Source organism: Nyctereutes procyonoides, unplaced genomic scaffold, assembly GCF_905146905.1.
Source record: "Nyctereutes procyonoides isolate TBG_1078 unplaced genomic scaffold, NYPRO_anot_genome, whole genome shotgun sequence".
NCBI lineage: Eukaryota > Metazoa > Chordata > Mammalia > Carnivora > Canidae > Nyctereutes > Nyctereutes procyonoides.
The window spans coordinates 552,594-578,854 of NW_026575120.1; the positions used below are offsets into that span (position 1 = coordinate 552,594).

General features: G+C 38.2%; 1 protein-coding gene across 3 annotated transcripts in view; it reads right to left on the reverse strand.

Annotated features, from left to right (window-relative positions):
* Positions 1-5,349: 5,349 nt before the first annotated feature.
* Positions 5,350-26,261, reverse strand: part of SLC7A2 (solute carrier family 7 member 2) — a 67,425-nt gene continuing 46,513 nt past the window's right edge. For 2 of the 3 annotated variants that reach the window (XM_055335122.1, XM_055335121.1), the window contains exons 4-12: positions 24,815-24,980; positions 23,506-23,639; positions 22,267-22,489; positions 20,244-20,383; positions 17,106-17,208; positions 15,137-15,342; positions 13,961-14,127; positions 12,917-13,025; positions 5,350-10,542 (exon numbers count right to left, since the gene is read on the reverse strand). In XM_055335122.1, the coding sequence (XP_055191097.1) occupies positions 10,346-10,542; positions 12,917-13,025; positions 13,961-14,127; positions 15,137-15,342; positions 17,106-17,208; positions 20,244-20,383; positions 22,267-22,489; positions 23,506-23,639; positions 24,815-24,980 (1,445 nt within the window). In that variant the 3' untranslated portion in view covers positions 5,350-10,345. Of the gene's footprint in view, positions 10,543-12,916; positions 13,026-13,960; positions 14,128-15,136; positions 15,343-17,105; positions 17,209-19,854; positions 19,992-20,243; positions 20,384-22,266; positions 22,490-23,505; positions 23,640-24,814; positions 24,981-26,261 lie in introns of all 3 variants that reach the window. The other variant, XM_055335124.1, reaches the window with a different exon arrangement.

A 26,261-nucleotide genomic window follows, 5' to 3' on the forward strand; every position in this document is an offset into this window, starting at 1 on the left:
ACTATTTTGTATTTTCACCTAAAACCATAATTTTGGTCTTTAAAACCATCTGTAATTTTTTCCTGTTTTTAGTATCACAAGTTAGAAATCTAATTTTATGTGTTGCCAGTTGGATGGTCAACGTCACATTATCATTTGTTAAACGGTTGGCCCTTTTTCCATCTTTTTGAATAGACCTTTAGTGTGTATTAAATTACAAATGCACATGGGTCTGTTCTATTTTATTCTATTGATCTCTTTATTTACACCTATGGAAATATCAGACTGCTTTAATTGGTATTGACTTAGTATGTTTTGTCATTTGTTTTGGTCTCCATCATGGTTCTTCTGTTACTTATCATTGTACATTTTTCTCTTCCAGATGAAGTTTGGAATTAGCTTGTCAATCTCCATAAAAACGTTATTGTATTTTGATAATGATTACATTCAATTTATGTTTGGGGGAAGAATGGCCATATTTACAATTTGAGTCTTCCATCCAGGAATGCTATAATATAGCTTTCAACTTATTCAGAAAGTCTACTTTTAGGTCCCCATTATACTTTATAATTGGTTAAGGTTAATGCTGGTATTACAACAATATTAAAAGTCTGCATTTCCAGGTTTATTTTGTATCTTATATCTTTAGCTAAATGTTGGCTACCTAAATGTATGTGTGAGTGTGTGTGTGTGTGTGTGTGTGTGTGTGTTTAGCTATGTAGCTTAACACTTATATAGCTAAATTCACAGTTCTATTTTTTCCATGTAAGTCTTGCTTCTTAATAGGATGCAATAATAATAAGCAAGCCTTATTTCTTATTTTTGCTTGCTTATTTGCTTTGCCATTACAAATGACTTTCTCCCAGTGCCTTGTCAAATTGGTTAATTGGTACATCAAAAATGATTTTAGAATTTTACTTCCCCAGTCTCTTCTATATCACATGCATTTTAGATAAATTTAGGCATCTAAACTTATCTGAAGTCTGTGTTAATGGGCTGAACTGTGTCCCCCAAAGTTCATATCACAGAATGTGACTGTATTTAGAAATATGGTCTTTAAAGAGATAATTAAATTAAAATGCGGTTATTAGGGTGAGTCCTCAACCTATATCACTGGTACTCTTAGTCACAGGCACAGAGGGAAGACCACATGAAGATACAAGAAGATAACCTTCTACAAACTCAGGACAGAGGCTCAGAAGAAACCAACCCTGTCAACGCCTTAATCTCAGACTTCTAGCTTCCAGAGCTGTGAGAAAATACATTTCCATCGCTTAAGCTGTGAGTTTGCATTACTTCATTATGGCAGCCCAAGGGAACAAATAGTCTATTAGGATGGGAGCAAGAGTCACAAGAAATATAGGGGCTTTTCTAAGACATGTAGCTGCTTAATCACAGGCTTATTATCCTTGAATGAGACCATCTCAAGATGACTGAATTTGAAAAATAAAACTGCCAAAAGTGTATTTTTATGGATTGTATTTCACTGTAAAAACCCATTTGCTTCTTTTCTAGAGTGAGAAAGAATTTTATTACTAGACTCTCTGTTTGCCTTGGTCTTTTCCATCCTTCCTGCAACAATTGCTGGAATACTGGCCAATTAAAATAAGCATTTTCTTACAGGTCCAAGTCAAATACAACATGAAGCCTGGTTTCCTAAGGCATGATGAAGTGTTGTGTGCTTGTATCTGATCACCTTAATGGACCTTCTTATTAGTCCAAATAGCTTTCTACTGCTTTGGGGGTTTTTTATTTTATTTATTTTATTTTTATTTTTTTTAATTTATGATAGTCACAGAGAGAGAGAGAGAGAGAGAGAGAGAGAGAGAGAGAGAGGCAGAGACATAGGCAGAGGGAGAAGCAGGCTCCATGCACCAGGAACCCGACGTGGGATTCGATCCCGGGTCTCCAGGATCGCGCCCTGGGCCAAAGGCAGGCGCCAAACCGCTGCGCCATTCAGGGATCCCCGATTTTGGGGGTTTTTAGATAAATGATCATACTACCAGCAATACCCACTTTATTAGCTGCTGCCTGTGGGCTCCCTCCACCTCCCTTGCACAGCAGCCTTTACTGTTTGTCATCCACTGACCCCCCAACATCATGAAACACAGAGTGGCTCAGGGACAGGACAAATCAGGAGTCCAAGCCTTCTCCAAACCATTAGATCCTTCCTGATGTAGGAAGAGGAGAGGCTGGAAACACAGCAATGGCCTTTTAAAAATAGTGTCCAGGGAAGCAGTGTCACCCTTGGGAGGAAATAGCATTACTTGAGGGACTGTGCATTACTGCCTGTTTTTAAAGAGCCACAACAGCAGCCCCTAGCACTGGCTTAACAATGACAAGCTGGAGAAAAAAGATGAGCGGCAGAAGGGACAAGTGAAACTTGAGAACTGGAAGGGAGAAGTGAGTGGCATCAGAGATGGGGAATAGGCTGCTTCTGGAGACTTAGGTCTAGAGAAGGGTATTGCTTTCAGTTGTCTTTAAAAGCACAGTTGTTACACAATGTGTATCCCATGGATGCAGTGTCAGCAATCCCTTTAGGTTACCAAAGGCCAAAGTGAAAGGTCTGCACTTCTATTACTATTTTCTTGTTTGTGAGTTACTTTGTATGTTGCATTTTCATTATAAATCTTAATTAATAAGTTTTCCATGACTAACCTGTCCTGAAAAATCTTCCTACTCCTTTGCTCCCTCTACTCTTCCCCCCTTCTGAACCTGTATATAGCAACAGGTATTTGTTATGTAAGCCAAAGGAAAAAAAAAAGTCCAAAATCAGGACATTTCACTCCTCAAACTGGTCTTCACTAACTATAGAAATACAACCAAGATGAATATTTTTTTAAATCAAGGTTTTAGCAAGAGGTAACTTTCGTGGTTTTAAACACAGCTCTGAAAATCTAATAGAATGCCAATCATTGTTGATGCTCCTGTAGCCACTCATCAAGAGACACATGGGGATCCCAGAAATTTGGTTTACTTAAAATAGGTGAAACAAAGACAAGTACTTTCCCAGCTCCAGGATATAGCATGCTGTAAAAATGTATTTCTTGTCTCTTGGTAACCAGAGCCTTTAAGTGGCTAAGGGGAGAGGGACAACTCTAGGCTAACAAGTAAGTGACTTAAAATGCCCATTCTCTCTTTCCTTTTTCTTTTTTTAGTGGTAAACTATCAACTATCCCTTTTTCCCTGCTTACTTTCTCTAAATGCTCATTTTTTTTAAAAAAAAGATTTTATTTCTTTATGAGAGAGAGAGAGACACACACAGAGACACAGACAGAGGGAGAAGCAGGCTCCATGCAGGGAGCCCGACATGGTACTCGATCCCGGGACTCCAGGACCACGCCCTGGGCCGAAGGCAGGTGCTATAACGCTGAGCCACCTAGGGGTCCCCATAAATGCTCATTTTTTTTTAAAGTACCTTCTATCAGTCATTTACAACTCTGTGCCAGGTCAATGTTTCATTTCCAAGAACAATGGCATTTTAAGTCTGATTTCTACCAGGACAATGAACTCCTGAGTCCTTGCTTGAAGAAATGGCAGATATCAATGCACAGAGGGGGTAAGATTTTAGAGACCTGGAGGCTCAGCCACTGGGGAACTTATGTTCCCCAATAGTGTAGTACTAATGGGTTAAGGGGCCCAGACTCCAGAAACAAGCTTGCTCTCCATTAGGGATATATGGGCCCACCTTGAGTGGTAGAGTACTCCTGGGTGGCACAGTCTGTCTTATTTTCCTTTCCATGTTGGATGCTCCAGTTTTATTTATTTATTATTTAAAGATTTATTTTAGAGAGAGCATGCATACACGCATGTGTGTTAAAGTGGAGGTAGAGGTAGAGGGAGAGAGAATCCCAAGCCAACTCTCCGCTAAGCATAGAACCCAACCAGGGCTCCATCTCACTGCCCTGAGATCATGACTCTGAAACCAAGAGTCAGATACTTAACCAACTGAGCCACCTGAATATGCTTGGTTGCTCATTTTAGCAGAGAGCAACAAGGATTCTTTATCCAGCTTTTACTAGAAAAATTCAGGTAAATCAGCATTGAATTGATCTTCCTTCTGGATACACACCCCTACTTTGACCTACTTTAAAAGACAAATTGAGATACTGATATAATGGGTTATTTTGGTAGGTCTTTGAGATTTTTCCCCCCTGAGATGTTTTATGGTATGAAATGAATCACTTCTTCCACACAGATGGGGACTTCTCAGTACAATCTCTTAGCAAGTGGGCTTTGAGCCCTTCACCTGAAAAGGAAGCCTATTGGTGGCCTTCTTTAAAGAACACTAGGAGATAGGGCACCTGGGTAGCTCAATGGTTGAGTGTCTGCTATGGGCTCAGGTCATGATCCTGGGGTCCTAGAATTGAGTTCTGCATTGGGTTCCCCACAGGGAGCCTGCTTCTCTCTCTGCCTATGTCTCTGCCTCTCTGTGTCTCTCATGAATAAATAAAAAAATATTTAAAAAAAGAACATTAGGAGATGGCATTCTTATTGTCTGGGTTCCCAGCTGTACCCACAGACCAGATGCAGTTCCTCGGGCAACTAATTGCCTTCATGGGATCACATGGTACCAGGGCGGACACAGGGCATGGAAGCCTAGTAACAATGGTAACAGCCAACAATTAGATAAATTAGCTTTTAAGCTTCTGCTTGGTAAATACTTTGCTGTTTCCGCTTGGTCTTCAATGCTGGCTTAACTGGTATTACAGTTTTAATTCAACATGGTGTTCCCTCCAACTTATTAAAATCAGTGGGAATTAAGTATAGATACAAAGACATTTCAAAATAACAAACTAATTTAAGAGATTTGAAATTTTAAGTAACATTGAACCATGTCAGAAAGCTCAAACTCCTTCCTCTCAGTCAGAGGTTAAGGATGGTTGAAGTTGGTAATATTTCTTTCTTACACTATAAAGAATGTGTTAGTTGTTCATAATGGACCACCAATTATTAGAGGCTATGATTTGATAAGGGGAACATTGAAAAAGGAGCTTCTTGCAGATAAAAGCAATGCTGAAGAGATTGACAGTTGAAGGTGTGTGGTCAGGTGTGTGGGTCCTGGGATGGTATGCTTCAGGAGCAAGTGGTATTTTTTAGAATGTGCCAAGCAGATTGAGGGTATGTGAAAACATGTCTTTTATCTAATAGGACTTGGGAGTCCCCATGTAGCCCCTAGGCTGCCAGGTGAATATTCTTGATATTATAATCATTTCAGTTTAGATTGTACCACATTTCTGAGCTTTAAAGGTTCTCAAAAGATAAATGTGAAAGGTATGCTCTGGGTATGTGTGATACATACGCATATTCTATTATTACAAGTTGTATTACAATTTATTTCAAAAGTACATGGTCACATTAGAAAGCATGTTTTACAGTGGTAAAGCAGCAATAATTTTTATTTAATTCTAAAAAATAATCCAATTTTGTAAGTAAAAGGAACTCTGATTATCATTTAAAATACTGAAATTTGAAATTATCTATCAAACAGAAAATCTTTACATTCAGACAAGTCCATTCCATCTGTTGGTTTTTTTAGACATAGAATTTCTGTAGGGTTTTGGGCCCTATCAACAGTTTCTGTTAAGTACAAAGAACACAATAGAACAACAGAACAATGTGGCTGCCTTGGTGGGCACCAAAGATGAGCCCATTAACCAGGCTGGGGGCAGAGAAACTAACCCTGTTGGCAATACAAGCTCTTTACCAGCTGAGCCTGGGACCGTGCACTTTCCACCACAAGGCTGTAAGCGCCCAGACAGGGACTGCAGTGGGCCAGACCCTATGGTACCAGTTCCAGGAAGCAACCATCCTTCCCATGAGTCAGGAGGTTCCTTATCATTTACCCTTTATGCATCCCATAGGATATTCAAAACTGAAATTAAGGACCGCAAATTCCTAACTTTCATGTGAAGTCTTTCACTTTATATACCACCCTATCATCCCAAGACCCCACTCAACAAGGGTAGCTTTAGATGCTTACACTTTGCAGGCTGCCTGTTCCTAGAACTAGCCCAGGCTCTTGGTCATGATCTTCATGGGATGCCAGTAGTCACAGAAGGTTCTTTAAGGCCAGAGATTATGGCAGCGGCTTCAGCCACGGTGTAGAAAAGCTCAGTATATTACTCACAGCCCATAGGGTTGCCAACTGGGTTGAGCCATAAGAAAATGCATTTGAGATCAAGAAGACTAAACTGTGTACATATAAACAATAATGAATGTTACAAAAACCAACAACCACAAAAACAGAGCAGGCCTCTCAAAATCTAGAAACCAGAAATCCATTTAAAAATGTTTAAATATAATTATACAAAGAGAAAAAAATCTCAGCTAAACAACAAAGTCAAGCAATCTCATTTCCAAATCTACATGGCTAAAAAATGATCTGTGCTGGCATTATTTACTACCTGAACTTTGGTACTTTTTCCCTTGATATTTTAGGACACATCAGAGAATGTAAGTAGAAAATGTACAGAGAAGGCACTAGCAAAAAAAAAAAAAAAAGAGAAAAAAAGTTAATCCCCTCTCCCCCAAATTCACGCTTATCATGTGAATTTTAATACTCCATGATGTTGACTCTAAACCTGATCCTTCCTTTAAAATTCTGTGGAAATGGTAGTTTGGGTGTTAACTAACATTGCTTGACGGAGAAAATCAGGCAGAGAGCATCATGAGCAACAAGATGAGGGAGAGTTGGAATCTTGGCACAACGTTATCATGTGGTTTTTAATCTCAGAATATGCCCTGATTTATGAAGAGAGAAGACTGATCTGCTCCCCCAGCGTTATCAGTACTGGAGGACAATAATTTTCCTTATTCTCTTTGCTAAACATTCAAATTAGTTTAGAAAGTAACTCGGTATATATAGAATCTGATTCAAATTAGGTTTAACAACTATCTGCAAATACCCAGGACTTAGCAAATATTTTGGCTAATTTTTTAAGTAAAAAAAACAAACCCTTTTATTCAGAAAATTAAGAGAGGCTTTTCTATTTTAAAGGAAAATAATCCTGTAAGAGCTATTTTCTATTGACTATGGTTGGTAATAGAAGAGTTTTAAATATATCAATCAATGTTACTTTTTCCTCAGTGTATATATCCCAAATGATGTTTTTGGTTTTACAAAGTTTTCTTGATGTTTATCTCTGGGGGAAAATGTGAGTCAGCAATAATGTGTATTTCAGTATTTATCAAAAGTTGTAAGTTTTCTCATAAATAGGTTTTGAACTTGAATTTGTATGGCTACCTTTTTAAATGGGGGTAGGCATGGCCTTTATGTGGTTATTCACGAATCATCTTTTCCCTTTCTTGTAAAGTATAAAATGAAGGTGCTATTATGAGAAGTTTCTCATTGAAAATATTAAGAAAGCATATTTCCATATTTCCTAGTGTAAGAAAGAAAAGTAACTTAAACTGTTTTTACTCAACCACAATTAAGAGAATGTACGGTATACATTTTTTTCACCTCTGGAGAGGAGTTTATATAAGTGTGATTGATTCCTAGTCAGATCTGTACAAAACATTTTGGTAATCCTAAGAAAGTAAAAGCAGTATTTTGTTCAAAAGGTTATGAATTCAGCTACAGGCACAGGGAGGTGGTAAAAGAGCTGATAGTACAGGCTTTTACTAATAAACACATAGCAAGATAGAGATATACCAGGAAAACAATAAACAGAAAAACCCTAACACCTCCCACCCCTACTCCATGTCAGATTACAAAGCACCTGTTATAATGTATGAGAGTTTAGTGATTCCATATTAGATACATTATAAATATCTTTCTTAAAGAATCTATAGAAAATATACATATAAAATTGCTGTATATTGCAAAATAGTTTAAAACCTAACAATTTTGTATAAGCATACCTATCAATATAAAACTTTATTTTTTCTCCACATCAATTGGGTTTTTTATCCATACAAGGGTATCGTTTCCAAAGCCCATCATAAACCCAACTGACGTATATACTTTTTGAAATACACAGACATATACATATATATACATATACTCATACAGAGATATGAGCACATATTTGAGTCTTCACAGAAAAAAAGCATAGTCACCGACTGACAAAGCATCTTTTCATAGATATTTGTGTTTGCAAAGTGTTTTAATGTGGAAAATAAATTTTAACTAAATTTTGCTCCTAATTGAACAGAGTGGGCATAATAGTTTTAGCTGCCTATCACATCCTAAATAAATTTCTTGATTTTATTATGGTAAAAGACTTACATATTTTTATATGAAATTCCTTATGTTCCCCGTGTTAAGGGCCTTGTCTAGATCAATTAGAGAATTAAAGGGAGTTCTCAGTGTAATACTATAACAAGGATTTATGGTCTTGCCTACAGTCCTTACAAAAATATTTTACTCCTTGCATATCCAACTCTTCCCCTCAGTAAAACATGCTTGAAAGAGAATTGTGGGCTTCAGATTTTACCATGTGCACCCTGGAAATTGTGGAATGTCAGTACTGTAGCTCTAGGTCAGGGAAGCTCTAACACTAGCAGCCAAAACCCAGGCTTTCTATTTATTTGATATTTAATTACAATAAACTCTTGGTTAGACAAAATAATCACAACTTGCTTTTTAATGGCATCAGTAAAATAACTAATCTCTTAGAAGAGCTGTCAGAAAACACATGTTTTCCTTGCTTTTGGATTATGCTGGTCAACTGGTGTGCTTGATAACATTCATCCTGGGAATGTGACCCATATATATGTGAGTGTTTCACCCCTAGCCTCACCTAGTAAACCATTTAATTATTTGTAAGAAAGATAATTCATGAGAAGCAAAGCACACTGCAGGTAGAGAGTTCACTATTAGAGAACCCTATGAAGTAAAATGTAGTAATTATCTCTAATTCTTACATATAAAAACAAATCATTTACTCCTATAAAGGTTACTGTGTTTATATAGCTTTAATTCAACTAGGTTAATTTTTTTTTTAGCTTAAGGTTTTAAATAGTCATGTATTTAACCCAGATATCTTATTCTCCAAATATGGGGAATGGGGTATCAACAGATTTAGTGTGATCAATTAAAAATAAATGAGATAAAAAGCGCTTCACAATTCATGGGATGGGGGGAGGACAATATCCTTAAAAGGTTTCCAAAAGAAATGTCAAAGGCAAATTGAGATCCAAACCCCTCAAATTGAGGCAAATGCAATTTAATATCTGAATAGGCACTTTAAACTTAGAATAGGGAAATTTTCTTGTTTCCCTTCATTCCTTTCTCTTTGGCATGTGGTAAAGACATAATTTGCGAGCATAGCCCCTCATATCTAGGACAAGACAAAATAATAGAAACAAAGGAGTGAATTCTGTACCCGATGAGCTTTAAAAAAAACAAACTGAACTGTGATTAGTTATTAAGCAAAGGAGAAAAGTGTAAATCGTTCTATCAATTGTGTGATCTGGAAGGTTCTATCGCCTTATTTTAAGTGACTTTAAAGACAAGGATGCTTGGTGTCTACTTATCCAAGCATTTGCCTGACTCTGATTTTCAAATATATCCTCATTGCTGCCACTTACACAAGCTTTCCGGCCACGAGACCACCTTCACTTTTTAGAAGAAAGGGTCCCAAGTAGATCACACATACTGCTCTGCAGCCCCTGTCTGGACTGAGGGGACTATATCATTCACAGCAGGCAGAGGCCACTTCTCCCCAAAACGACAGCCACAGAGCTGGGTGACCCAGAGCGCCGCCCCTGCCCGCTGCAGCAAGGCAGACGCAAACACTCCTGTTGGCTGGAGTTCTCGCCAACTGCCATAGTCTGTAGAAGAAAAATCTGTCTTAAACCCACTGCTGGCATTTACAAGTTATAGAAAAGGCTCATTTCTTATCCCTCCTCTTCCTCCTGACCAATGACAGACACCGGGATGGGTAATTGCATTTTTAGTGCGTTCTAATTGACATTAATGACACCTACTAAGGAAAAGCAATGGTTGTTTCCCCAAATGCACCAGGCACATACAAAACTTTTCTACTCAGTGATTGCTTCCATTTCAGCACGTGCAGCACAAGCCACCAATTAATGACAACACCAGACAACTCTAATGCAGTAACAGTAAGACACAAACAACTTCTCACATTCATATACTGCAACGTATGCATACATACGTACACACATGCTCCTACTATTTGGGGGATATTCATCGCTGAGGAGAGAGCTTAGGAGCTTCCCCCAGATACGCAATTCGCCATCTGAGGAGGTGCTGTCCAGGTGAGTAAGTATAAGTTAGGGTGAACTATGTCTGCAGCAAAGCCACGGCAACCTAGCATGATGATGACACTGTCATGGTTTACTCCGTGTAGGATATGTATGTTAAGACTGTGGACCAGCTCAGCTCCTACACGTGTTAGCATTCGCTTGTCTTTTCGTGGAATATGAAAGGTAAACTGAGGTTTCTTTGGTGCTGGTCGTTTGCTTGAATGGCAGATTTTTCTTCTGTTGCTGCATTGATGTTGTCTGGGAAAGTCTCTTCATCGTCGTCTTCCTCTCGCGGATTACCCTCCAGGCTGTGTCTAATGCCGTAGGCGAAGTAGATCAGGAAACCTTTTAGGGGAAAAAAATAAAACAAAAAAGAAAAAATACAAAGAAGAAAACAAACCTCAATGTTTTAAGTATGTCAGAAAATGACTGTTTGAATATGGAAACTTTAATATAGAACTTAATGGTTTTTTGTTTTTTGCCTTCTCTTTCCGGGCTATTTCAGAACAGAATGCAAGCACAGGATACATCCACAGAAGGTTCCTGGTAGACAGTTTCCCGGCTTAATGTGCTTCTGCGTTTTTAACACACAATCTTTATGGAATTTATGTTTCTCTCAGTGAAATGTTTTTCAGACTTTCAACTTTATGTTGAAAAAAACTGTACTTATTTTCTCAAAACTCAACACTACTCTGTAAACAAAAGGATATGGGGATTAAAATCTCAAATTACACCCCAAACACAAGTGGTGGGTTGTCAGAATCACAGTCATATACTTCGGAAAATATACTCTGTGTAAATGAAGGGGACATGGGTATGCTTTATGCATCACCATTACCAGGAGAGGCTAGATAATGATGTACAGAGCAACTGGTTATTAACGGCCATGCTGATTGGGATTTAGAAGGAAAGGTTTTTACATATCCCTACCAGGTAGTTTACTACTTACATGTAGGCATTTTGCTCTGTTTTAGTTTTATGTTTAAAAATTGGTTGAGAGTTTTTGGTTGATGTGAAATGCACTATGATTTTCCCATCTGAAATAACAGGAAGTGTAGTTATTAGGGATAATTCTACTGCCTTTCCTGTCCTCAAAGGTTTAAAGACCCAGCCCTAAGAAGGTAACTGAGTAGGGAAAAATTAGAAATTAGACAGGGAGACAAACCATGAGAGACTCCTAACTCTGGAAAACAAACAAAGGGTTGTGGAAGAGGAGGGAGGTGGGGGGATGGGTAACTGAGTGATGGGCACTAAGGACGGCACTTGATGGGATGAGCACTGGGTGTTATGTGTTGGGAACTGAATTTAAATTAAAAAATTAAAAAAAAAAAAGACCCAGCCCTCTCTGCCCTCAAATAAAGGTACTACCATCACCATTTTACAAAGAAACAGACACAAAAACAGGGAGGTAACTTGGCCTGGGCTGTAAAGTGAATAAATGGCAGAGGTGGATTCAAACAGAGAGAGTCTGGTTCATGCTCTTAACCAAGATCAAGTACATTAAACCATGGTGGGCTATGTTTAGGAAAGAAGCAGGGGTTCACAGAAAGGCAGGAAGCATGCTGAAGTTCTCTGCCACATTCAAAAGAGAATCTTCTGGGCTCAGAGGAGGCGAGTGAGTTTCACAGTCCTGTGCCCTGGGGTTTTTGGGCTTGCCTCCCTGGGATCATATGGGCAGGACCCCAAAGGAATGGCTGTATGGTTACATCCATCCCTGAGGGTGTGGCTGACTGGCAAGTGACTCCTGTTAGGATCCTGGCCCTGAAGCAGCAGAGCCACCTACCAGAAGTGGTCACGGTGACAGAAAATACAAACTAGGGTAACCTATGTGGAATGACCACCTGTGACCAAGGCACCAGCTCCCCAATTCCCTTGTACAAGGTAAGGTCTCCCACATATGGGCAGAACTCTGATGTGGTTATGGGGAGATGAGCAAAACTGACAAGTTAAATCTCCCATCAACTCAAGTGGATCAGTGGCTTAAAACTGAAATTGAATTAATTTCCAGCAAAAGCAAACAATTACATATACAGGAGTGAATCAGGCTCATTCCTGCTGAGCCAATGAGGGGATGGTCAAAAAGCACACTCTTCAACTCCTCAGGAGACCCAAATCAATGCAGATTTAGCTCTTGTTTCTCACTGCTTCACCTTACACACATTTCTGTTCACATTTTTAACACATGTGCTCAGTGCTCTAGTTAGAACAAATGTAAACTCATTTTTTAACTCAATTTTCACATAGGAATCATAATAAAAATGTAGTAAAGATATAAATAAACCCACTCCTATTGTTTAATACTAAATCCCAAGGTTCAAGTAATAACGAATTTAGATAACAAAAGAAATTTCATGCTATTAGCTCAATCCAAATGTCTTCAGAAATCCACTGGTACCCTGGAAAGAACTGGGTTTGGAATCAGAGCCTTGCATTGCCGTACACAACTTTGATCCCTTAGCTGTTGGGGGCTTTTTCTCACCTATTAAGTTGGAGAAAATAAATCTACAGGGCTACTGGGAGAATTCAATAAAAAGAAAAAAAAAGTATCTAAGAACACCCAGAGAAGTAAGCACTCAGGTGATCTGAAATTTGGGAAATGAAGAAACTGACAGGACACCTTTATTTCTAAGAAGGGGGAGGGGATATATCTCTAATCATAGAGCATGAAACTGGAAAGACAGAACCATGGTTCAGAGAGCTAAAACATTAAAGGACCTACCGAGTGCCATCCAAATGCTAAACCTGATCCAAGTGTCTGCGCTCAACTGGACCATCAAGTAGATGTTCACCAGGATGCTGAAGGCTGGCAAAAATGGCAGGAATGGAACCTAAGGGGAGAAAATATCTTCTTAAATAGACTCACATTTGCAAAGCACATTCCCCACCTCTTTCAACATGGTAACAACTAATTTGACATATATACTTTCACACAGTATCAGGAAGCTTATAGTCTTACAAAAAGGACAACCTGAAGAAAAATCTTTCTTGTAGAGTATATACTAAAGGGCGTGTCATATTTTATATGAGGTAAGTGTGGCCCGAAGCCAACAAGGGATTCCTTCAGCCTGCTGACATCAGCATCATCACCAGCATGCAATTGGAATCACGGTTTGGTTTAGTTTAGGGTTTACTGGTTTAGTTCAGATGTCAACAGGCATGCCCCTGGAAGTCTGGATACACATGCCATCTGCAGGGGATCCTTCCAGGAAGCTCTCTTAGTTCAAATCTGACAGGATAATTTTAGCAGAAGGGCTTTGGGTGAGAATAATCTTCCTGAGAGAATACTGAATTTCTAAAGGAAAATTTTTTTTTTAAGATTTTATGTATTTATTCATGAGACACACACACAGAGAGAGAGAGGTAGAAACACAGACAGAGGAGAAGCAGGCTCCATGCAGGGTGCCTGAGGCAGGACACGATCCCAGGACCCCAGGATCATGTCCTGGGCCGAAGGCAGGTGCCAAACCTCTGAGCCACCCAGGGATCCCCTAAAAGAAAATATTCTACTTATTCTTTGATATTATAGGTTACCTGACAAGACATATGTTTACTATTATGTATAATAACATGATGGGAGCATATTCAAATTTTTGAAAAGCCCTGTATAGAGCATCCTTGTGACAATAAGGACATCTCAAAGAACTGTGACACTCTGGTTCTGTACTGGTTAACTTCACCAGAAGCGTCTTTTTTTTTTTCTTTTTTTAAACAGCTTAAAAACTAACACACAATATTGAAGATTTCTAATGTTCGTGATACATACCATGAAGGCTACTTTTTGCTGATTCTGGGGCTGCCTCCAGATGGTGAGCACAACAGCAACGCAGAGAACAAGAAACAGGACAAGAAGAGCAAGGCTCCATGCTTCCAGCCGGGCAATAGCTTGGACTCCGTAAGTGGTCAGGATACTCAGGCCCAACACAAGAAATGCTGCAAAGGTGATATGTATATAGCACAAAATCAGCAGACGCATTTCACTCAGATTCCCCCTGGTTCAAACAGCCTATGTTGAGAAGATATCAAGTTCTTTCCACATTTTCTTTGCCAAATACTAAGATTCTTCATTTTCATTATAGGAAGAAATGGCTGATTCCACTGATGTAAGAACCATCGCTTGCTTACTCACGACTATCTCCTCCTCCCCTCTTGGCACTACCATCTGGCTTTTTCTGCCTAAGTGTCATCTGGGTCCACCTTTGCTACATCCTCAGACTATATCACATGGATTGATGTCATACTAGCAGGGTAGAGATTTTTTTTCAAATGGGAAATGGCGAGTCTGTCCATTTTCTGCTGTTGGCTAATGCAAACAAGTATTAAATGATCTGTGTCTTTTCTCCCTCTTTCAGAAGGTGACATCACCCCTGCCCCATTTCTGACCATCAAGCCTGCATTCGGGGGTCCCTCCTCCATGCTCTAGAGAAGCCTGTACTTCCCTTAGCTTGCCACCAATAATCCTGTTCCTCAAAGCCCAATGAGAGCAAGGACCATCTTTCTTGCTATCCCAAGGGCCCAGCAGAGTTCTTGGCACGTTGAGGGTACTCAGTAAATGTTGTTAAAAATATGACTGATTGTGTAACTGTAGGTGAGCAAACAAGATGTTCTGTATTGCCTCCCAGTTTCATTACTGGCAGGTGTTCTTGGCCGGATGCTTGCACACAGGGGGAGCACCCTACCAGACACTGAAAGGCACCGGTTTTGTAGAGCTGCCACTCACACCTCAGGGATTTCTTCCCTTCTTCTTCAATACATGACCAATTTATCCTGCTAATATAGGATCTCAGCTATTAGCGACCTGTTAGGTAGAGATTTGGGGGCTCATGATAGTGGCAAATATATTTTAAGGCAAGATAAGACCGTTTGCCTTCTTTCACATCATACCTGCTCCACCTATGCACACCTCGGGCCTTCTCTAATGGACAAAGCGCAAAGGACTTACCAAGAAATCCTACCAGAAAGCTCACAAGAGAAGATGACTGCTGTGTAGGCAGAGCTGAGGGACTGAAGAGGATCCGCAGGCTGAAACCCTGCCCTTCCAGCATGGTGACCTGGGACTCGCTCTTCGAGGTGGCACTGGCACATGATCCCAGAGCTTCTTTTTCAGGACAGCACTTGGGCTGCTCGTAAGATAAGCCGGGCTGGTACCTATCCCCAAACAGATGTCTGTGTCTTTATTCTCAAACAGACACTCGGCCCAAATGAAGCAAACACTGAAAACTCTAAGTGAGACACCTGCCGGGTCCCCTCTTGTGCAGTAAATTGACACTTCTCATGACTCTATGACTCCAGCCCCAGAACTCCCTCTACAGCAACCATCAGTTTCCTCTACAGTCATTTAGTTACAGAGTTACATATTAGATTGCAGAAGAGAGTTACATTTTCACTTGAGGCAACTGTGGCTACAGGAGGATTATCCCCAAAATATATCTGTCAGAAAACGGCACAGAAACTCTGGTTATGCATCAGCTACAGGATGACACTCAGGCTTCAGGCTGGCATTCAGCTAGCTGCCCCTGGCGCTCTAACTCTGGCCTCATGTCCCTCGGCCTTCCTTTCTGTCCTCCAGTTTAACCCAGACTAACTGCATCTTCCATTCCACCACCTCCCAAACTCACGCATGCCATGTCCCCTCATCAATCTATCCTCTTCTCCAACCTGTGCCGGGATTTCCCTGCTTCACCCCCTAGGATCTGCCCCAGTCCCCTCAATGTGGTCTCTTTCCCTCTGAGCAGCTTTTTTTTTTTTTTAAAGATTTTATTTATTCATGAGAGACACACAGAGAGAGGCAGAGACACAGGCAGAGGGAGAAGCAGGCTCCCGGCGGGGAACCCATTGAGGGATACAATCCCCAGGATCACAACCTGAGCTGAAGGCAGATGCTCAACCACTGAGCCACCCAGGCATCCTGAGCAGTCTTTACTTAAATTGAAAAGTAACATTTGTCCTTAAAGAAGAAATATGCTCACTGAGAAAAAAATACACAAAATATAACAGAAGAAAATCAAAACCACCCACAATACTACAACCCAGTGTTAATCACTGCCAGCATTTTGGTACAATTTCAGCCAGGCATCAGTGTATGTATGTGTGTATATATATATATATGCAAAATGACTTCTTCACATAAATTTATGTTACAATTTAAATAAATTCAGATGCTACATGCAGCTTTGCTGAGTTGGATACATTTTTCCATATAATTAAGTACAATTAAGAAAAAGAATCTACTGAATAAATGTACCCTTATTTAACTATTCTGCTAGTGATATTCAGGTTAGATCAATTTTTTCACTATTGTAAATTACCTTTTCATAAACAGCCTTTATATATATATGTGTGTGTGTGTGTGTGTGTGTCTGTGTGTGCCTCACTGAATAAAATCTTTATTATAAAATCTCAGCAGTTGAAATACTGGGACAAAAACTATAATATTTTTTTAAGTGTTTTTATACACTATAATTACTTGCCGTTCATATAGAATTTTTTAAGATTTATTTATTTATTCATCAGAGACAGAGAGAGAGAGAGAGAGAGAGAGGCAGAGACATAGGCAGAAGCAGGCTCCATGCAGAGAGCCCAATGTGGGACTCGATCCCGGGACTCCAGGATCATGCCCTGAACTGAAGGCAGACGCTTAACTGCTGAGCCACCCAGGTGTCCCCCCCCCGCCCCGCTTTTTTTAACCATTCATATAGATTAAGCCAACTTATTACTAATTATCAATTGAATTTAATTCTTTGCTAAGGACTAAGAACATTTATTATACTTTATACTGATGTTTTTCTGTCCATGGCCTCTCACCTCTGTGAGACTGCTAGCTTCTTGAAAGCAAGGATGGTGTGTCCTAATTTTCTTTTTTCCCCGGGCCCGACATGACACACACCCTTGAGAACAATGAGGACACTCACCTGAGGATGAGAACACACGCAGCAACCAGAGAGTAGGCCAGAAGAGTGCCAATGGACATCATGTCCACGAGTGCCTTCAGGTCAAAGAGGAATGCCATGACAGCTATTGGGAAAAGAACAGAATGATAAAGAAACATGGCCTATGATAAAACTCCATACAGCTGACAACTTTCCAGTCAGGGACAACAGGCATTTTATGGTTCCTGGACCAATGATATGTCAAACAAAACTATAGAACATTTATTTCTCACAGTTAGAAAGATGATCCTTGGGTCATATAAACTGCTAGTAAAACTTCAAAAACTCTCAACCATCTATCAAGTATAAAACACATTCTACTTTGATTACTTAAAAAATATTGGCCTGACAAAGAGTGAAAATATTATTTGACAGTATAGTCTCCTTTGATGTTTCAAAAGAAAAACATTGCTCAGAAACGCTGGCTAACTCCTTTTAAGACAACCATTAAAAAATTCAAACAGAAGAGCTTTCATTAGAAATGTTACATAATCATTCAATTTCCATCCACATTTTGAGTTGTGCCATATACAAAATCATTTCCAACTAAATTATGTTTCTGATGTAGATGAAATTCCATTTGCTGGTTAAAACCCCCAGTCTGAGCAGACTGACTAGATCTGAGAGATGAATCTATGTCTTACACTCAAATCTCAGTAACATTGTGAGGCAAAATATACTCTCCAATTGAACAGGGAAACTTGCACTTAGCAACTGTTTCTCCATTGAAACATCAAATCGTGACAACTTGACTTGACCACATAGCTGTCCCCTATCATCCTAAGCAGAAACACCACATTCCATTCACATGGTGTTCCAGATATCTCTTAGCAAGCTTTATATCTCTATGATCTCAATTTTTCTTTGATCCAACAGTTCTATGAGACAGGGGATATTACACAGGTTCAACCAAATGCAGTGGCCAGAATATGACTGTGTTTGACCCCAAGCCCAGCCATTTCATATGGCTTGACCTGACAAGATTATGATCCTCATTTTATAAGCAGGTTAGCTTCTCATGGTTACTACTATGAGGTAGCAGGAGTTCTTTGGAAATTCTACTTGCACCCTACTTCCCCATGCTCCTTCTACAACATCACATGGTTTCTTTAAATACACCTCATGCCTTACTTTGAAAATCTTCTGTTGCAAGTGTACTTATACATTAGATTATTAGAATTTCAATATGTTTTGTGAGAATCGTAAGTAGCAAAATAAACAGCCAAGGCAGAAGAAAATGATGAATTATCCAGACAAGCTCTCCGATCTAAGGTAAAAACAATCTAAGTAAGGCTTTGAGGAGTAGAAATAACAAAAATAGTGTACTTTAGAATGCTTAAAAACAAAAAAAAAAACCTTCTGCTACAATTATCTTCTTTTAATTATTAATGTCAATATAATATAATATATTATGCTGCTACATTAAATTCTTCCTAAAGAAAGAAGGATAATTTTTTTTAAAGCTGGGAATACAAACTAGAGGATTACCGAGCAAAATTTCAGTGGAAAAAAAGTGAATGTTTTTATGGAATAAATAAAATGTGTGATCCTTTATCAAGATTTATACTCTTTTTAATAGCATAATCCACTGTTTAATAATAAAATGGGCTTTAGATCATCTAGTGCAACTCTCATTTCATGGGGGTAGAAATCTAAGCACTAAGATAATAGGGGACTTGACCTCCCAATTCATGTCCACTATAGTGCCAGGTGTATTAGAAAATATGTACAGGGCCACCTGGGTGGCTCAGTGGTTGAGCATCTGCCTTTGGCTCAGATTGTGATGGCAGGGTCCTGGGATCAAGTCCTACATCAGGCTCCCCGCAGGGAGCCTGCTTCTTCCTCTGCCTATGTCTCTGCCTCTCTCTCTGTGTCTCATGAATAAATAAGTAAAACCTTTAAAAAAAAGAAAACATTTACAAAGTGAAGTTGTTTAGGTCATTACTTTCCGACTCTGAAAAAAATACCATTTCCTACACAATTAAGAATTAGCATTGTGTAATATCCCCAAAATTCAGAGTCTCAACCAAGTTACCAGTTTTGGTTGGGATTTCCACTACCAACATAGCTTTATAAAGCTTGAGGAAGTCTCTCTCTCACTTTCTGTAACAGGACCTTTAAGGCTACTCTCTCAGTCTGCAGAATCTCTTTGAAGATTTCTACGTGGAATAAGAATCTGGCCAACAGCATTTTACAAAGATGTTATGACATCCCCAAAGGTAGGCATCTGGGGGGTGTTTTTTTTTTTTTTTTTTTTTTTTTAACATGAGTTAAGTATCAAAACCGTTGAAAGCAAAAACAGATTCCTAATAGGGTATAAAAGGAAATAGTTGTTAGTAGGTCTTAGAGAACTGTGGTGGTCCGGGAAGTGCAGATAACCCCACGCCAAAGGCAGTGATTACCGCAGCCAAGTATCAATTACTCTCTCATTTCTTATACTTAATTACAAATGAGTAAAAATACAGTGAAGAACCATTACAACTCTCTGCACATTTGTTAGAAACCTAAAAGGTTAAAATAATGAAACAGTAAAAAATCCCAAAGGGTCAGTTAAGAATAAATTTCAGCAGACCACCACCACCACAATTTCCAGATCTCAATGCTCACAATTTATCAATGATTTTTTTTTCTTAACTTACATGCACAGCAAGCAGACCCTCTTTATAAGTCCATGCATGCGCATAAAACGTTCAAGGCCAATGTTGAAGAATCCTATGTTTGTAAAGCTTACCAGAAATGACCCCTGCCGTCAACGTGGCAGCAACAGGTGACTGCCTCTTACTCACTCTGCCAAGAAATCTAAACAGTAAACCATCCCGGGCCATGGCAAATAGAATTCGGGGTAAAGGAAACATAGAGCCAAGAAGACTAGAACAGAAAAATTCATAATCCACATGTGAGTTATTGCAAGTATTATTCTAGACAGGTATATACAGGTAAAGGTGGGACACACTAAAATGCAGAACCTATCCCCCAAAACTTGAAAATATGAAAACATTCACAAAAAAGTTATTTATATAAATAAACACAGAAAACTGCCTAACTTTGCATTGCTCTTCAGAATCCTTGTTAAAAAAAAACAGATCCCCCTTTTCTTAATAAAAGTCGACTCTCTCTCACCTGCCACCGCACCCGATGATAAAGTAGCAATTATTGGTGTCTTCGTTTTGGAATTGATTTGAGCTAGACATTTGAAAAGCAACCCATCCTCCGCCATAGCATAGATTACACGAGGCATTGGAAAAATGGATCCAAGAAGACTGAATAAAAAGCAAACACATGCAGTATGGCAAACACATTCATGCAAGATTACATCTCAGAACAGAAATTAAGTACTTGTATAAAACTCAGCATCACAGCTTTGATTACAAAGTCTTGTTATTTTCAACACGTGTTATGATTGGGCATTTAAAAATATTTGCCAGTATTTACCATTGTGCTACTTATTATTCTGCTGCAGACATTTGCCCAGCACACTTTCCAGACTGAGAACAATATTGCAAGTAATTTGTGCATGCCCCCAATTATTACTGAATTAAGACTAGGTAATTAAGATTTAGGAAAACCAAAACCGATTATACCATTAAGGCATCTTTAGTGGCAATAACTCAGAAATTAAAATTCCTAAACTGATATGAAATTAAAGAGATTACATAATTTGATTTCATAGTATAGTCCTTTCCTTTATTCGATGGTTATGAACTTCTTATATTTACTTTACCATTATTTTTCCTCATTTAGCCTGATGTTTCATCAAATTAGTAATAATAGCCAGCAGCATAAGATAATCAAGAGAAAAAGGGCAAAAAACCACAAAAAAACAGAAAAAAAACTCACTGTAAATTTAGTACATAGAAGTAGCCACGATTGTAAGTCAGGAGCAGCGAAGTTTAAGAAAACGCTCTATGCTTTAGATGCTTCGAATTTCTTGTGTGTTTACTGGCTGCACCATTCCATACATGACTTAGTTATAAAAAATAACCATTTAAGAGAAAATATGTAAAGTATCTTATTTTAAAAATTCATTTTCTTTATCTTTTGATAAAGCTCGGCTGTACTTGGCCATGGATAAATCTTTGTCCATCTATCTTCTTAAGACCATGATGGCATGATGTCTTCATAGTTCAGATTTTTGAAAGTACTTGAAATTATTCAGAACAAACCTCAACACTAGCACTTGGCTGAGAAACCATGGGGGGTAAATTTCTAACTGCTGCTTAATATTATCTTGAATGGAAAATAAACAAGATTTTCAGACAGAATAAAAGCTAGGCTGATGAAGTCTATAAAAAGATTTCTTTTTCCAATTTTGGACTTTCAAAACTTATTTTCACTTTAAGAAAATAGTAATCAGGCAAATAGATGAATTTTCTCTTTGTAAGAATGTCCTACAGTATACCATGATATGAACTAGGATGAAATATCTTATGATCATGTGTTAATTTGAAATGTGAGTAGCTCAGGGAACCTGAGAAATGAATTCTCAAGTACTAAAACAAGTAGCTGCTGCAAATCTGAGTACTTGAGATTCAACTCCTCTTTGCTGTCCCCATATATGAAATTCCACCATTGATTTCAGACTAGTAATTTCTATTTCTAGACCAAATTCATTCTGCTGAGTACTAAGAGAAAAAAGCTCAGTGTTTCACAATAAAAAGCACATTATACTGACAATGTCATAGCATACAGCTCCCAGTCATACAGACGCGATATTATTTTAAAAGACAGCAGAAAATGTGGGGTCTGCACATAAGGTCTTGCTTGTCTGTAGCACTATAATACCACAGGCAGCAGAGAAACATGCTAGTGTAAGCATCCTACAGTTTTATAATGCATTCATATGTGAATATGCATGACATACATATATGTGTATGTCTACAGGTATATCAAAGCCATTTACATTTCTCCTGAAGCTTGGGACCATCAATATCTTGAAAAACTGACTTTTAACTGATGGGTGAAAATGGTTTTATCACTTAAGATTTTTATATGGCAATTCTGGTCAAACTATTCAGGGAAGACATAGTTGCATAATATATTCCTTATTATCAAGATTATTTTTTAAACTCATAAAAGCAATTCTTTGAACACTGACTACTTTGCAGTATTGCCAAGAGCCCGAGTCAAAGGCAAGGTGATGTACCTCGTTGACAAAGCACAGAGGGAGCCAGCAGCAACGACGTATTTGGCAGGACCCCATCCAACATATTCAAATGCTACTGGAAGTGGGCTTTTCTCATCCAGGAGGTAATATGGCATCATAAGTGTTAAAGCTGCAGAGACCCCAAAGTAGGCCATAAAGCAAACAAGCAAAGAAGTCACGATTCCAATAGGAATAGCTTTCTGCGGATTCCGGACTTCTTCACCTAGGGAGATATAAACAAAAGATTTGCATGCTTAATGAAATATTAATAGATACATGGGTTTTTCTCATGCACAGTCATTTCACTCTGCTTTTGTTCCTTCTGTTTTCTTAGGTTGCTCCATGTATTCTACATGAAATTTTTCTTTTGTGTAATAGCATACAGTACTATGTTATTACACAAAATTCCAATTCCCAGAGGCAAGAAGAGAAAGCAAGAAATTGTGCAGGTCAGTTTCCTGTTTCAAGAAAGAAAATGATATACTGGTGTTATTAAATATTTCGTGATAGAATGGTAGTCTTAATCTATTTGGAAAATGATTTACCCACAGAAATTAAATGACTGTCATGGCATTCTGTGGGCCCTTAAATAGGAAGGCTTCCATAAATACGAAGATAAACTTTTTCTAGCCAGTGCATCAATTTATATTAAACTCTGGTTTCAACACGAAAATAGTACTTTGAATCTTTCTAGTAAGATTTGGCATTTAAGTGCCCCAAAATGGCCAATTGCAAAGCCATACAGTAATATGAACCAGAAGAAGCACTTAGACTAATTCTGGCATGATTATTTTGTTGCATTAAGATAAAGAAAAACGAATTACCACAATATGTTTTGTCCTACTAAAGAAGAGACAATCTAAGAGCATGATCATCATTTGGTACTCATTGAGATAGTACTAGAGGTTACTTTCAAATTGAAGGTTAAGGACAGTGATCATGACTAATATTTATAAAATATTTGACAGCTTGCAAAGAATTTTTTATGTGTATTGTAATCTTAAGTAACCTTCATAACATGAGAGGCCTCCCAACTTTACCAACTAATGGAAACCAAGGCTCAGAGCATTTCACTAAATTTCTTCTTATCATATGCCGTACGTGTCACAGCTGAGTCTGGAACCAATCCTTATTACCCCAAATCCCACTCTTTCCTTAACCCTCTGCTGCCACCCATGGGTACTCCTGTAGAATAAGGAATACCTTTCCTTCTACATGGAATCAAGATTCTGCCCTTACCAGTTGTTGCAATGCAGTCAAATCCCACAAAGGCATAAAAGCAGGTAGCAGCCCCAGCCAAAGTTCCTGCAAAGCCATAAGGCATAAAGCCACCAGCCCCATAGATACTTGTTCCATTTTCAGAAGGCAGATCTCTAAGGAAGAGAACAAGCACAGTGGAAAGTCATTTTCATAGAAAACTGTTTCTTGGAAGGCTATTGTGTTCACCAGCTCTTTGAAGCGCACATATATAAAATTAAAAGTAAATCCTGATTTTTCTCACCCTGTCCTAGGGGTTTTAGTGGTGTTCCCAACAATGGCACCTTCTTGGGTTGCCAACACTTAACTGGAGCCTGATCAATAGCATAAGCTCAAGGCCCAGATCCACTCTGGCTAAAACTCAGAGCCAGGCAACACTGTGATAGCAGAGATACCATATATGGGCCATGCTCTGAAACAAAGACATAAAACCTCCTCTTCTCATGGACAGTTGGGCAGACTGCACATTTAAAAATTTTACTAATAAGACATTTGAAAAGGTGAAATCAAATTCTCTTGGCTTGATTAATATTGAAGTTGAGTATTTTATACCATGTTAAAAATGGCATAAAACCAGAGGACTCTAATTTTTTGCCTCAAAAGAATGGCTTCAAACAACATATGTAAAGAAAAACATGTAGTTATACTTCACTTCATGTAAGAGATATTTCTGTAACCTTATTTTATTTACATATCAGAATATTAACATACATGTTCAGATGAAACCTTTTGTAAGTAATTATTACTAATTTAAGTTTTGAGACTATCAGGTTTAGAGCAAAATACGTGAGCAATTCTGCTTATGTAACCAATGACACTTTTCAAAAATCAAGGCCTGAAAATTACTAAGAGGCTAAAAGACTGCAATAAAACCAAATGGTACTTTCAAATGAGGAACTAAGGGATGCATGACTCAAAAGGATCTACTGTTTTGTAAAGGTGGAAAGGGGGGGGAAGAGGCATCCTTCCAATAGTTAGGATCTCACTTAGCTCTTCTCCTATATCTCCTGCAGAGCTCGAAGCTGAGAACAGGCCATTGCATGGCTTCAAATAGCTGCTCAACAGTGAGTGTACCTACGCATTTATGTTTGGGGGGGGGGGGCGAGACTGTAAGAAGAGTCTTGGAATAGATCAGATCCTCAGAAATGTCTCCAAAGCAAAAGAAAATTGAGAACCTCTGTTGTAGAGGAAAATGTAAGACAAAAGCAGGCAATTAAAACAAAACAAACCAAACCAAAACCAAAACCAAAACCATAACCATTCAGTTAGAGGAAGAACCCAAATATTATACCTGGCACTCGCTGATATATTTTTGAGAAACTCTTCACTAATCTTCCAGTTTGCCACATTTCCTTTCACAAACCCAGCAACCATAACAAAGAGAAGGACCAGGATATTAATAGCTGTGAAGATTTTATTCACCCAAGCCGATTCTTTTACTCCAAAAGATAAAAGACCTATGGAAAAAGAAAGGGGCTTTTAATTTTTTTTTTTTTTACTTAAGTTTTAACAAAAGCAGTAGCATTTTGAGGCATTTACAGTCTTTAGGATATTATTTTACCAGCATCCATGTATTTAACTTGCATTTATCCCTTTCTCTTGCGAGTTTGACTCACCTAACCGTTAACAAGATCTGAATACAACCAACTGGATTACAGAAGGGAGATGGTGCTCATAGCCCAGAGATATTACACTCCAAGAAATCAATAAATCTAGTAACTTTGGCTCTTATTACCAATGGGTAGGCAGAGGTAAAGGACTAAATTTTAATGAAATACTGTTCTAAAAAAGCCACCTCAGAGTTAGTGGCTGCAAAATTCTGAAAATAAAAGCTCAATTGTATGTCGGCTTCATCATGTTTACAGAATACATAAGATAATTCAACGGCCTCATCAGAAAAAATGTTTTTAATTGATTCCCATTTTAATAGCTTTATTTTATATTCTGATTGCAAAAGTAATCAATTTACTATTCAAGTAATTTGAAAACACAGAAAAAATACAAAAGGAATAAAGACCAAGTATAATTTCTTCTCAAGAATTTCGGGTGTGCCCACACACACACACACACACACACACACACACACATTTTCATATTGACAAATATATAACTTCATGTTTAACAACCTCTTCTACAATATGAAGACACTATAATCCCTTATTTAGAGACGGTCTGGTAACTCTCAGTTTCTTACATCTATAAATAGTACTGACAGCATCATCCTTTTATAAATATCTTTGTACACTTTCTATTTATTGCTTTATAATAATGTTCTATAAGGTAATAGCATATCAAGGGTATGTCCTTTCATATAAGGCTTTTGGTTCACATTGTCAGAAATATTCTCCAGAAACTTTGGCCCAATTGAAGCTGCCCATTTTTTTCTATTAGGTTATTCTATTTATATCAATGTATAAGATTTATTTATATAATAATGCTATAAACTCTGTCATATATTGCATATTTTTTTCCCAGTTAATCATTTACTTTTTCTCTTGGGGTTGATTCTATCTATCTATCTATCTATCTATCTATCTATCTATCTATCCAACTATCATAAACAGATTTATTTATATATATAGATAGATTTAGAACATAAATTTTTCCTCTTTAGTTTTCTACCTTTAGAAAGATTTTTCCCAATATTAACCACAAAACATTTACCTTTGTTTCTTTCTAGTACTTTCATGACTGTATTTATCATATATATGTGTGTGCATGTATTTTTTTTTTTTAGA